The 13,498-nt window shown below is 36.9% G+C and overlaps 1 protein-coding gene across 2 annotated transcripts in view; it reads left to right on the forward strand.

Annotated features, from left to right (window-relative positions):
* LOC101635031 (killer cell lectin-like receptor 5) overlaps nt 1-7,164 on the forward strand; it is a 12,309-nt gene extending 5,145 nt beyond the window's left edge. Inside the window, exons 5-8 of one of the 2 annotated variants that reach the window (XM_004693151.2) lie at nt 798-940; nt 2,997-3,100; nt 5,573-5,722; nt 5,818-7,164. In XM_004693151.2, coding sequence (XP_004693208.2) covers nt 798-940; nt 2,997-3,100; nt 5,573-5,722; nt 5,818-5,827 — 407 coding nt within the window. In that variant the 3' untranslated portion in view covers nt 5,828-7,164. The remainder of the gene's footprint in view (nt 1-797; nt 941-2,996; nt 3,101-5,572; nt 5,723-5,817) is intronic. The other variant, XM_012732814.1, reaches the window with a different exon arrangement.
* The last annotated feature ends 6,334 nt before the right edge of the window (nt 7,165-13,498 follow it).

Consider the following 13,498-nt stretch of genomic DNA (forward strand, 5'->3'; position numbering starts at 1 on the left):
GAGAGGATTCACCAGAGACAGAGTGGGGCACAGAACAGGCAGATGGCCGAAGTACACTGCTAAGGGGAGCAGCGGGCGGGTCAGGAGAGGTCTGCCACGCCATGTGGTCACCTCTGTGTCAGGCGGGGATCGAACTCATGCGGAAGTGGCTTTAGTTTCTCAGTGCAGTGCTTTAACCCACTGCGCCACCAGGGAGGGCCACCTCAAGACTTTTTTTTAATGGTAATTAACAGTGAACACGAGATCTACCCTTTAGTAAGTTTTTAAAATGCACAATTCAACATCATTAGCTCTAGCCCCCATGGTGTACTGCAGATCTCTAGTCTAGATTGGGTTCTACAACTGAGCTCCTTTCCCTCATAACCCTGGCAACCACTGTTCTACTTTCTGTTTCTCTGAGTGTGACTGTCTCTCATAGCTCACATATGTGGAGTCATGCTGTATTAATCCTTCTGTGACTGGTGTATCTAATTAATCACACTGTCCTTAAGGTTCATGGAATATGCCATGGTAGATGGCAGATTTCCTTCTTTTTAAGACTGAATAATATCCCACTGTATGTACTATACCATCTCCATTGGTTAATCTGTTGATGTTCACTTGAGTTCTTGGCTTTTGTGAATATTGTTACAATGAAGACAGGGGTGAGGTATCTTAACATTCTGGAATCTTGATACAAACCTTGTCTTATCATTATTGATAGCTATTAAGATTTTACTTAATTATTCTGCTTAACAGAATAGCCTATGACAAGAATGTTTTAATGTTTTACCTTTACCTTTATGTGTTTGTTGTAGGCATACTCGGGAATGGGTACTGGTCATGTCTTGGAGTCAGCTGCTACTACTTTATCACTGAAAGTCAAGACTGGTACCGTTGTAAACAGACTTGTGAAAATTATGGATCATCCCTTTTGAAGATAGATGATGATGATGAGCTGGTATCATGAGTCCACTTATGTTCACTTTTATTCTTTTAAACTTGCTCCCAGTTTTGGATTCAAGGGATTGAGGATGGGATGGAAGTGGAGGAGTCTATAATCAGATATCTTCAGTTATTTTTGGTTTCATGACTATTGAGTGAGCAACACTTGTATAGTTAAGATTCTCCCATGGGAGTCCTGCCTGTAATAGGCATACAGTCTTGCTACTTATTGAACATTCAGTATGTACTTATTTATCATGATGACCATTATTAGTTCAACAATAGAAATATTGAAGATCCACTTTGGGTATTTACAATCATCTTCCTTTCTAAGGAGTCTTTAGGAGAACCACTCACAGAGAAAAATACTTTTCCTTTGGAGATACTTAATCCTTTGGTGAATGGGCTTGAAACCATTGTTCCTTTCTGGGGTGTCATATCAGGATCCCGAGACACATAATCTAGTAGTTACTATAGGAATCTAGGAATCAGATGGCCGGGGTCAAGTCAGCTTTGCCACTTCTTAGTTGGATGAATATGGATAAATTACTTTCCCTTAGGCATCAATTTCCTCATCTGAAAAATGGAAATAATGGACCATAATATTGGTAACAGTTTTACCAACTGGCCAAATGGTGAGTTCCATTGCATCTGTAGGTAACAACACATCATCAAATATTTGCTATGCTACATTAAGATAGTACATGACTTCCAAAACAATTTTAAAAAGTAAAAATAGGACCCTCCCCAGTGGTGAAATGGATTAAAGCACCGCATTATGAAGCTCTTCGAAACCACTGCAGCATGAGTTTGATTCCTGGCCAAGGAGGTGACCCACATGGTGTGGCAGACCTCTTCTGACCCACCTGCTGCTCCCCTGGGCAGTGTAGTTTGTCACTCGGCCTGTTTTGCTCACCACTCTGTCTCTGGTGAATCCTCTCACTGCCCCTGATCTCTGGTGCCTGCACCCTAGTTCTGTAAGCATAAATAAATAAATCTTTAAAAAAATACAGTGATATCAGAATTATCTCCAATTTATTACTTAAAATAATTATATACACACAGAATGTATTTTATGCTGAAATGATTGCATAGATAAGCCTGAAACATCTATCATTTAGGAAAACAACACAAAATTTACGTGCAATCTAGTTGATGTTTTATATTACAACATAAAAGAATTTACATTGTTGTAATAAAACAGTTAAATTTAAACCTGTATTTAAATTATGTTCTATCATTTAATCAAACTTTATGTCAAATATCCTTTGACCAGTTTATTGTGTTGGACCTAGTAAGTACCCCCAAATTCTACCAATTTCTCTTCATCCCCTTCAGCTACTGAACTGTAGCAAGACTTTCTTCTGAGGGTAAAGGCTAATATAGACCTCCCTTCATATCCTTCTAATTAAATTTGTTTTGAAGACCCCTTTTTTCACTTAGGGATATACAGTGATAATTTTTCTGTATACTTAACTTTTTTCCTGGGGCATGGTTTTGAATGGTTTCATAAGGTGTGAAGTTATTGCACAGATCTCCTATTGTTACATACTTAGATTTAAAAGTTTTCCATGTTTTAAATAATTTATGTGGCTAGCAGCTATTTTTTTTTAAAGATTTATTTATTTATTCATATAGAAATGGGGTACAGGCCAGAGATGCAGAGGGTGAGAGGATTCACCAGAGACAGAGTGGGGAGCAGAACAGGCAGATCAACGAAGTACACTGCTGAGGGGAGCAGCGGGCGGGTCAGGAGAGGTCTGCCACACCATGTGGTCACCTCCGGGCAGGCAGGGATCGAACTCATGCAGAAGTGGCTTTAGCTTCTCAGTGCAGTGCTTTAACCCGCTGCGCCACCAGGGAGGACCTAGCAGCTATTTTTAACATCAATGGTCAGGGAGACTGAAACTATAGGGATTAAGTGGTGAAGGGTTTTCCAGGACAGGGGGATGAAGGAAGATGTGGAGAGGGAAGAGAAGGCCCTAGAGTCTGCTGGCCCTTTCACCTACCGTATCCTCTTCATTCATTTAGCAGATGGGAACTTGGTCACCTTTGCTTTGTTTCCTTTGTAGACCTTTATTCGATCACAGATATGCCCATATAACTACTGGATTGGATTATCATATAATAACTGGTACGAAAAATGGGAATGGATTGACAGTGACGCATCCCGATGGTAAGTCTCTGGATTGTGTTCAAACACTGACATTAGTGTTGGGGTTAGAAAGAGTCTATCTGAAAAGCCTCTTATTTAAAGAGCTTAACTCATTTTAAAATATCTATTTATCAGTTAGGAAAAATATGCAGAATTAAATCCAAATCTAATAGTTGCTTCATATCATAAAATTATTTGTTGTTACAGTAAAATAGTTAAATTAAAACTATATTTTAAAATACATTATAGTTTAATCAAACATTGGGAAGCACTATAGTTAAGAAGGAACAGAAGCGTTATACAGAGTTGTTAATGATATAAAATTGTGTTGCTTAACCCATGCTCAGAAGTATATTTTGTGAGCTTCACAAAATGAAACAAATCATGATATAAAGCAACCGAACCATTGTGATTTTACCATAATAAACCACAAATGAGAATTTTGAACTTTTAAAAATTATTTTGCACAGTATGTTATTTTAAAATATAAATACATCATGTGAACACACACATATTCCTTTACTTTAGTTCTATTTTGAAGTATCATATTTTGTAAACTCTTGGCTTACCTTTATTATTATATGCTGTTACACTGTTTAAGGACTATTTAAAAATCTTAACCATTATACTCCTAAGAACTCTTTGATATTTCAACTATCTTTTTCTAGCTAATCATATTTTGAGCTGTCTTTTATTTCTTTAAAGATGTGAAACATTTATAGTTGGTATCTGATAATTTTATTATTTGTGGGTTTAAGCTTGTTCCTGCTGGCTTTTGTTTATGATGCCATTTCCTTTGTAGTGTTTAGTTATTCTTTTTTCTTTCTGAGCTGATGTGGAAATGGAGGACTAAGATGAGAGTGACTTCTTCAAGTATTTGATTTTGCTGGATTCCATGAATACGTTTAATTCTAAATTCTGGGCTGCAAACTTCCGCAAGTTGTGAACAGAAATGACCTTGATGTAGTAGTAGCCTACAAGTGTACTGAGGCCAGTTACCCCGGAGGTCCTAGGACAGGAAGACTTGCAGGCTGGGTTTAGGTGCTCCAGTGGCAGGGTTAGCTAAATCGGCTTTAAGCACATAGCACTGTTCATGAGGAATGAAATGCGAGAGCTCCTTACACTTGTTTGGTACGGGCTACGTTGTCACACTTCGGGTAAAGGATTCCTTACTACATGTTTACATGGCCTGATCTACTGAGTAACCCTTCTCTCTTGATGAGCTGGTTCGTGGGACCAAATCTGAGTGAGTGGAGCCAAAAGACAGAGGTTCTTGCGTCGGTACGCACATTTTCTCTGTTTGGGAAATGCAGAAGCATTTAAACCTGGCCACAGTGAGCAGCCGTGGATTTAACTTGAGTTCTTGGACAGAGGGCCTTCATGTGAAGTCTCTGAGAACTCAGGAGTGTTAAGTGCCCGCATCATGCATATTTTGAGTACGCCAATTAGTGTCTCTCGGTTCTTTTTTTCTTTCCTGTGTTCAGCTCACACTTGCTCCTCTACTTACTGTACCTTTAGTGACACATACCCTGAGTTACACACCTAACGCATTGATGCTTTCTTCCAGCTGTTTAGTTTGATGTATTCCCCTAATTTGTTTCCTTTTCTCCTGTAGTAGACTGGAATATTCTTAAATATACTGAAAATGCAAATTACTTGAGGGATGATTTGTATTTTGGATTCTTCAGTGGGATTTTTCTTTTTCTCTTGCTTAAACCTGAGGTTTGGGACCCTTCTGGAGGGGAGAGGGGTGCCTGAAGGTCTGTCCTGTTTCTCAATCCGGTGTTTCTCAGTCCGATTTAGAATCTCAGTTGGGTAGAATCTCAGCCAATGTCTTCAGTTAAGAGAGGAACTGACATCTCTGCTTCCCCTTTTGCTTAACCCTCAGTTTGAATCTGAACCTGCTACTTGCTGTTTTGTAAATTATTCAAGAAGATTTGAAAAAATTTTTTTAATCCAGCATTAAAATTGTTTTCTATAGGAACAGTTCTGGCACTTAATCTACTACTTTGATGAAATGGAAGTTCTGGTTTTTAGCATTTTTCAATGAATTGTTTTGTTTTAGTTGATCCCTACTAGCTTTGAGCAGGGAATGAAAAGGAACAAAAGTATCAGTTAGACAATCTTATCCATGACTCATTACAATTCTATTTTTATCTGTTAAGGTCTGTGCACACACAACCAGTTCTCTGTCACAGACATTAAGTATCTGTTCCTTTTTAAATCTATCATTTTTAGTGAAAAAAAAAAAAGCACAAAAAAGCAGATTGCCTATATATGTTCTCATAGCAATATTGAAGTTGATTTTGTGGATGCTCAGTGTGGAATAAAAGAGGAGATGGGCTACACACAAATGAAACTCTGTATATTAATGTTATTAATTATGACTAACATTTCCACATTCTAGGCTGTTAGGCAACAGACTTAAAAAATTATGATGTATAATGTAAACTTCAGCATTAAAGTTGCCCATGTATGTTTTTCATTGTACAGTAATATTGCAATCAATTTCCCTCCTGGAAGAGGAAAATGTGCATTTTTAACTTCAACAAGAATGGATACTAGTGAGTGCAATAGTAAATACCATTGTACCTGTGAGATGAACGTGATTTCTTGGCTTCAAGACAGACACAGGAGAAAAAAGTAAAAATGGAATTTTGCCAGATATTTGTCTACCTGCTACATCTTGTGGTCACTTACTAATTAATGTTTTTCCTGTGGGACCTAATCCACTTTAGAAACAGATGAGTTGGCAGAGGAAGAAAATGCTCCATGGAACTGTGATTGAAGAGATGTTAACTGTCTTTCTTGGAGAAGAGGAAGATTTTGTCTCTGGAAGCAGTTACCCATCTCTTTCCCTGAACCACCCCAACACTGTAACACTGACCTATAGCTTAGGTCTTTTCCTTATCAATATCATAAATTATGTTAATATCTTTTGGTATTTAGGGCTAAAAAACAGTTATCTTTCCCTCCTCCCATCTAGTGTTTATCTCTCATTGTAAAATAATTATTTTGCAGAGTACTAAACTTACTGAATAGTTGATACAACAGTAGAAAGAACATTCTAGACTTGCAGTTCATTTATATTTTGCTCCCTTTCTGCTTTATACTATTCTTCATGCTGATCCTTTCAGGAATAAATTGGGACCATTATGTCCCTTAGTGTAAATAATTTACAAGAAATAGGACTTGGTCTTGCTTAAACAGTATAGTGGTCAAAATCATGACATAAAGTCATCTGGAACTAATGTCACTTATAGTCTATATTAAAATTTTGTCAGTTGTCACAATGATGTCATTTATCAATGGCTTCTCCACTTTCAGGATCATGCACGACATTTAGTTGTGACATCTGTTTAGTCTCCTTTAATTTGGGGTAGTTCTTCAGGTTTTCGGTTCTTTGACCATGACATTTTAAAATTTGCCTTTATTGAGTGACACTTTACATGCAGTGAAATGCACCTTTTTAAAGTCATGAGCTCAATTTGGTTTTAACAGACGTATTCACCTCTTAAACACCATCACATCAAGACATAGGATATTTCCAAAACTCCTTTCCGTCCTTTTCTACCCACCTGGACTCAGACAGCCAGTGATACTCTTTCTGTCCCAGCGAGTGAGTTTTGCCTACTCCGGGGGTTTATATATTCTGTATGTTTGTTTCAGCTTCATTTTGCTCAGCATAGTTCTGAAATTAACTCATATATCACTAATTCATTCTTTTTGTTATTGAGTAATATCATTGCTCAGGTATATGATGATTTGCTTGCCCACTCACCTGTGGATATTCGATGTGTTTCCAGTTTTTGACTGTTATAGTAAACACTGGTGTACCCATTATCTGTGTGGATATGTTTTCATTTCTTTTTTAAAAAGGTAGGAATTTGATTGCTGGGACCTATGGTAAGTGTCTGTTTAACTTTATAAGAAACTTGAGATGTCTTCCAATGTGGGTGCATCATTTACTTTCCCAGGAAGAGCATATGAGAGTTTGATGCTGCACTTTTCTGTCAGTACTTGCTTTTGCCAGTCTTAATTTTAGCCATTTTAGAGACTGTGTTGTGGTATCTCATCTTTTAAAATTTGCATTTCTCTGAAGACTTGTGACATTTTTCTTTACTATGAATAAAGATATTTTTCTTTGCTTCTCATGTGCACACTTACTGCATATACCTTTTTTTTTAAAAATTTATTTATTCGTACAGAACTGGGGTACAGGCCAGAGATGCGGAGGGTGAGAAGATTCACCAGAGACAGAGTGGGGCACCAAACAGGCAGATCTACGAAGTACACTGCTGAGGGGAGCAGCAGACGGGTCAGGAGAGGTCTGCCTCATCATGCGGATCTCCTCCAGGGCAGGCGGGGATCAAACTCATGCGCAAGTGGCTTAAACTTCTTTGTGCTGTGCTTTAACCCCCTGCGCCACCAGGGAGGGCCTATATTTTCCCTTTAATTAAGAAAAAATTAAGGCAGAAACACATATAGGTTTAAAAATATTGAATGGATTGAATGCAGTCCCTTAAAAGAATCAAAGTTAGTCACCAGTTTTACTAGTCATAAACCAAACTATCAGAGCATGTTTGAAAAATTATGATTCATTTAATTCTATGAGCAGTTCTAAATCTATTTAATCCCTTTTTAATGGTGAGGAAGACTAGTTCTGATGACGTGCCAGTGGCTTCTGAGGCAGGGTCCAACAGCTGAGAGTTGGTTGTCATCTCCCTTATCTGAGTTATTTATAGTGAGAGGTTATAGGAAGAACCTCGAATTTTACTTGATTTAGTGTCAATGTAGCTTTCCTATTGTAGCTTGTTATCTTTGGAGCTAAATATTTATGTCAGGAAATTGTGTGTATTCATTATCCGGTAATGTCTGGCCTGTACCTGCCACCTCAGTGACTCTGTCTGATTGTCTTTCTGATTATTGATGCTCAGTAGCTTCCAGATGAGTGGGAGAGCCATAAGAATTAATTTGTCTTTAATAACTTTTGGAGAGCCTCTGGAAACTGTGTTTGTAAAAGTCTGATTGGTAATTATCTGTAAGCTTAGAGTTAGAGCAACTATTAAAATATAAGAAACTAAAAGCACATGCTGATATTTGTTGCAAGTGACTTGGAAGTGGGGCTTAGAACTAACAGGAACCATATTATTCTACTGTAATGATTCATCAGATGTCGAAATTCTGCTATTCACGGATATTGTAGGAAGTAACTTTTACTGACACATATTTATACATGTAAAGATTAAGTGCAGATATGGCCTTGAAGTCAGAGACTGCTCCACAGCACACTTCTGTCACTTCAAATAATGTGTGTGTGTGTGTGTGGAGTCACATCTTTTTATGTTTGCCTGGTTTAGGAAGAATAATCTTTCTAGATCAAAAAGCAAATAATTTACGAAATAGGTTATCAAAACAGATTTTTAGCCAGAGTTTGTCGCCTGGTTGATAACTCACTTACTGAACTTAAGTGGATATACATATACCATATACCATATACCATATCCACTTAACTGAACTTAAGTGGATATGGTATATGTATATGTGTGTGTATTCATACACACACACACACTCACACTCACACACACACATATCATTTGTTTCATCTTGTTTGTCACCTCATTATGCTCTTTAATTTAATTGCAGATTTTTTTTTTTTACTGAGTTTAACCATGTTCCAGTACTTTGCTAGGTGCTGGTAACACCAAAAAGATACCGCATGTTTGTTGTTGTTTATTACTGTGGTTCTTCTGTTAGACTTAAAAATAGGAATCCTGACCACATGTCTATTTGTGGGTTCATTTAACATCTGAAAGGAGGTCAGTGTGACGGAAGGTTTTGGGTAGAGGTTGGGTGACAGGAAATGAAGGTGGAGTAATGTTCAGAAACTGGGTAAGGAGAAAATTTCACCTTAGTTTCAAAAGGAAGTCTAAAAGCTTTTAGTGGAGGAAAGAACCAGGACTCTGGAATTTAGCTGACTTCATATCTTAAGGAGGGAAAAGTTAAGTTTGAACTAGGAATATTCTTGTCATCAAATAAGGGAGCATTTCAGAGAAAATATAGCTTGAAGGATCTGTTTTTTTGGACATGTTGTGGTACTTTGAGAATTAATAATAAATTTAGAAGGCTATCTGTTCACAGTGATATTTAAAAGTTAAAACACTATCAACAATAGGCATTTGTAAATTGAAAGTTGGAATACAATTAATTATATTTTAAAAGTATATTTCAAGTTTAATAATTTTACTAAATTATGTTGACATATCTAAATGATTGCTCCCTCCTCTAAAATATACATGTGTTTCCAAGTGCACAGAAATATTTGTTTTAATTGTATAAGAAAGGAGAATATCAGGAGTTATAAGTCCAATAATCCAGAAAAAGCAGAATCAAAACCAGGAGGATCATAGGCACTAGCAAAGTTGAAAGGAGAAAAGAGGGCTGAGTACCATGGTTTAAAATGATGATCAGGAAAGGTTGTAGAAGGATGTTCATTGCACAACGTCTTTCAGTATAGGGAATTTAAAAACTGTCCTAATTATTTAATCATCCTAAATATTACTATAAACACATATGTTAGAGTCGTACCAACGATTGGATAACAATGGAGGTTGACTAAACAAGACTTGAAATATTTGTCATTTATAGTGGAGATTTTAGGTTAGTGAAAAAGCAAAAACTTACGTGAGAGGTGAGAATTTAAAGTGTCCTATTTTTTGAGCAATAACAAGTTTTGGGTAGGACAGAGAGGCCACCCTCATATCGTATTGGTGGGTGTGTGAAGTAATGTGGCCATTATGGGAAACAGTGTGAAAATTGCTCAGAAAAATTAAAAGTAGAACTGCCTTTTGATCCAGATATTCTACTTCTGGGTGTTTATTTGAAGAATATGAAAACACTAATTTGAAGAGATACCTGCATTATCATGTTCATCACAGCATTACTGATAATGGCCAAGAGTTGGAAACACCCTAGGTTTTGGAAAATGTTGTGTATGTGCTAAAGGAATTGTGCCTAGTGATACAAAGGATGAAATCTTGTCATTTACAGTAACATGGCTGGATCTTAGAGGGTCAAGCAAGTGAGGCTGAGAACCATATGATTTTACTCACACAATGGATGTTAAAGAAACAAATGGACAAACAAAATGAAAGCGAAACAAATGTATAGACTAAAAATATAGTGGGATTCAGAATTGAAAAGGGGCTCATTAGGTAAAAAGGCCCAAAGGGATGGTGTTGGCAAAAACTAATTTTTGGTGGTGAACACAATGCCATCTGTTGCTTTGTAAGACTTCACGTGAAAGTTATAAAATGTCTTAAAACAATTGCACTTCAAAAATAAAATCTATTTTTATAAGAAATGAAGTCAAACTCTGTAACAGAGTTAATGCTCTGCAACTTGAATTAGATTAGTACGAAAAACAAACAAGTGACAAACCTGACTAAAAGTGCATTTTGATAAGTCATTGCCACCATTATTTTCCTTTTGGTCTAGGGAGATCACTGCAAAGTCAGGAAAGTCTCAAAAGACGTGGAGATGTGATTACAGGAGAGGACGTGTTTAGAGGAGTACATGCAGGCTTACGTGCCATAATAGTAACACATCTTCCAACTGTCTTATTCATTAAGTTGAGGTGTTAAAAAGAGTCAGCTAAAGTAACTTCACTTATAATTTAAATTTTATATAAACTTAATTTGAGTAAGTTGAAATGTTGAAGTGTTTAAACAGGTTTCAAGTTCTCTTTATTAACAATTCATTATTTATGTTAAGAAGTTAGCACTGTACATGATTTTTGAGAATTTTTAGAAATACAAGTAGTGAGAATGATTTTTGAAAACACACAAAACTGGTGATATTTTCTGCCACTTTGTGAATTTAAATTTGCTTAACTGCAGTTTGCAAGGGATCTTTTTTGCTTGATGTTGTAATATTGCACTATTGCCACAAGATGGCACCACCACACAAAGCAAGTTGCAAAAGGGCCTGAGTGTAGAGGAATCGGAAAAAAAATTATATAGCGTGATTGTAATAAAGTAAAAGCGAACATCAACTAACAACTATAAACCAGAGACATTTTAGGAGGAAGTAGAGGGGAACAGGAGCAAAACTGGGGGTAAGAGGAGCACTCGGGACTATGGTGGTGGCCCATGGGTGCAGTGGTGGTGGGAAGTCCACAGGGACTACAACAGAGATGAAACAAATGTACAAAATGAAGAATAATGTAAAAAAATATATATATATAATAAAAATTAAAAGGGAATAAGTTTTTTTTGTGATAAATCTCTATTAATGTTACTTAATAGACTACCACACAAAATAAGTTAGGCAAATATATTTTGTCTTACAAATGGTTGTGCATTTTGATTTAATAATTATACCTTTAGAGATTTAGCTTAAGAAAATAATACATGTGTAAAAGCTACTACACACTTAGCTTTTTTACTGCAGCATTATGTGAATTGCCAGATTCTAGGAAAAATCTTGTGTCTAGCAATATTGAAAAGCTTAAATATATATATGATGGTACCACAAGGAAGAAAAGCATGAAAACTTTAAAATAATTTTATGGTATATTCAACAGATGAGAAAAGTCTTCAATATTTATTGAAAAGTGGATTTAGGCTTGGAAATATCAAGATTTTTCAAGAAACTGAGTGCCCAAAAGCAGATGTGTGGGCAAGAAAAATGTGGCATCTACACACAGTGGAATACAAGATTAGGTCTTCCCATTTGTAACGACATGGCTGGCACTTGAGCAAATTCTGCTAAGTAAATAAGTCAGAAAGAGAAAGAAACAATTGTATGATTTCTTTCATGTGCAATAAAAGAAACAAACAAACCAGACCAAATGCAGATACAGAAAACACTGTGGTTATTAGAGAGGAAGGGGTTGGAGGTATCTAAATTGGGTAAAGTGGTCAGATGTTGGTAAAGAACATTGCTACTAACCTGTCTTGGTGTTTGAATTTACCAAAATTTGGATTGTGAGACAGAGATGTGTTTGACTAATATCAATTTCCACAAAACTCTTCCCTCTCCTCTGGAATTTGGTGTTTTAGCATAACAGAGTGTGTGTGTGTATGTGAAGGAGATCACATGTGGGCAGCTCTCTCTGGAGAATTTCTCTTCAACATGCTGCCTTTGGGGATGATCATCTTCTTTCTTGAAGTAGATGATTAAATTAGTAAGGCCAAGCCCTAGCTTGAGAGCTCTGAGCCCACAGCCAGCTAAGATATTGTTGGGACACCAGGGCTGAAGGGTGCTGAGGAAATCAGAAGCTCTCCCTCTGTGTGAGTTGGCAGGGAAGTGCCTGCTGGAGGCCTGGTCCAGGGCCTTGGTCTGCTTCACATTTAGTCTGCAGGCCTGAGGAGGAAGAGACATGGAACAGTCATTGTGAAAGCTGAGGGCTGAGGGGAAGTGCTTTCAGTGAGGTTACTTCAACGAGCTCTCATGAGCCTCAATTCCCCACTGAGGCTGCAAACAGTGCTGGAGCTCAGAAGCAGCCTCCTCATCTCCACAGTTCTCTAGGAAACCCCCTCCGCTCCCCACTTTGCCTTCTGAAACTCTTCTTTAGTTACCCTTCCGCCCATTCTGAAACTCCGTACTAGTCACTTCTCATTCATTTCCTAGCACTGTAAACTGATACTGTCTATCTGCAAGCAAATACCTAACTTTTCCCAGTTTTGTTCCTATCTCATTATTAACCTTGTGCACAACACTTCTTGAATGTAAAAAATAAACTGAACTAGTGTAAAAGCCATTTGGGAAGTATTTGACAAAACAGTGTGTTACTAATAATGGGAAAGGAGGATGAAACAGACACATAATTCACTCATAGTCTTTATAAAGGTGTTGAAATAAATTACATAAAATCATTTATGTGCACTTGCCAGGGAAGGGCCCAATATAAGTCACCAAATGTTACTAAATCTGAGTTTCTTCCATGATAAAATAAGGGTAACTACCCTACTATCTTGGTAGAGGATGAGATGAGTGATATATATGAGTGAGGAATAAGGAAATTTTTAAATTGAAAAAACTGTGCATGTCACATGGATTTCCTAAATGTTAGCTTGCTTCAGTTTGTAAATTAAAGAGTTAGCCTTGGCTTACTCATTTTTAAGGTGAGTCAAAAATATAAAATATCAGAACAAAAAAAATTCAGGTTCCAAATGTTGTATTTTCAGTCTTTAGACATTTTAATATAAAATAGATTCTCATGTGAATGTTTGTTTTGTAACATGCTGGAGACCCCGTACCCAAAGAGGCCAACTTTAAGGCAAATCAAAGATTTAAAGGTAAATCCTGAATCAATGTTATTTAAAAAAATATTGTTTTCCTTGTTCTAGACGTCGCATGAAAGAGAGGCCAGCGAGAATGGCCGTGACCATTCTGCTTTGGACCTTGTGGTGTACA

This window comes from Condylura cristata, unplaced genomic scaffold, assembly GCF_000260355.1.
Source record: "Condylura cristata isolate star-nosed mole 26May11 unplaced genomic scaffold, ConCri1.0 scaffold00036, whole genome shotgun sequence".
NCBI classification, from domain to species: Eukaryota; Metazoa; Chordata; class Mammalia; order Eulipotyphla; family Talpidae; genus Condylura; species Condylura cristata.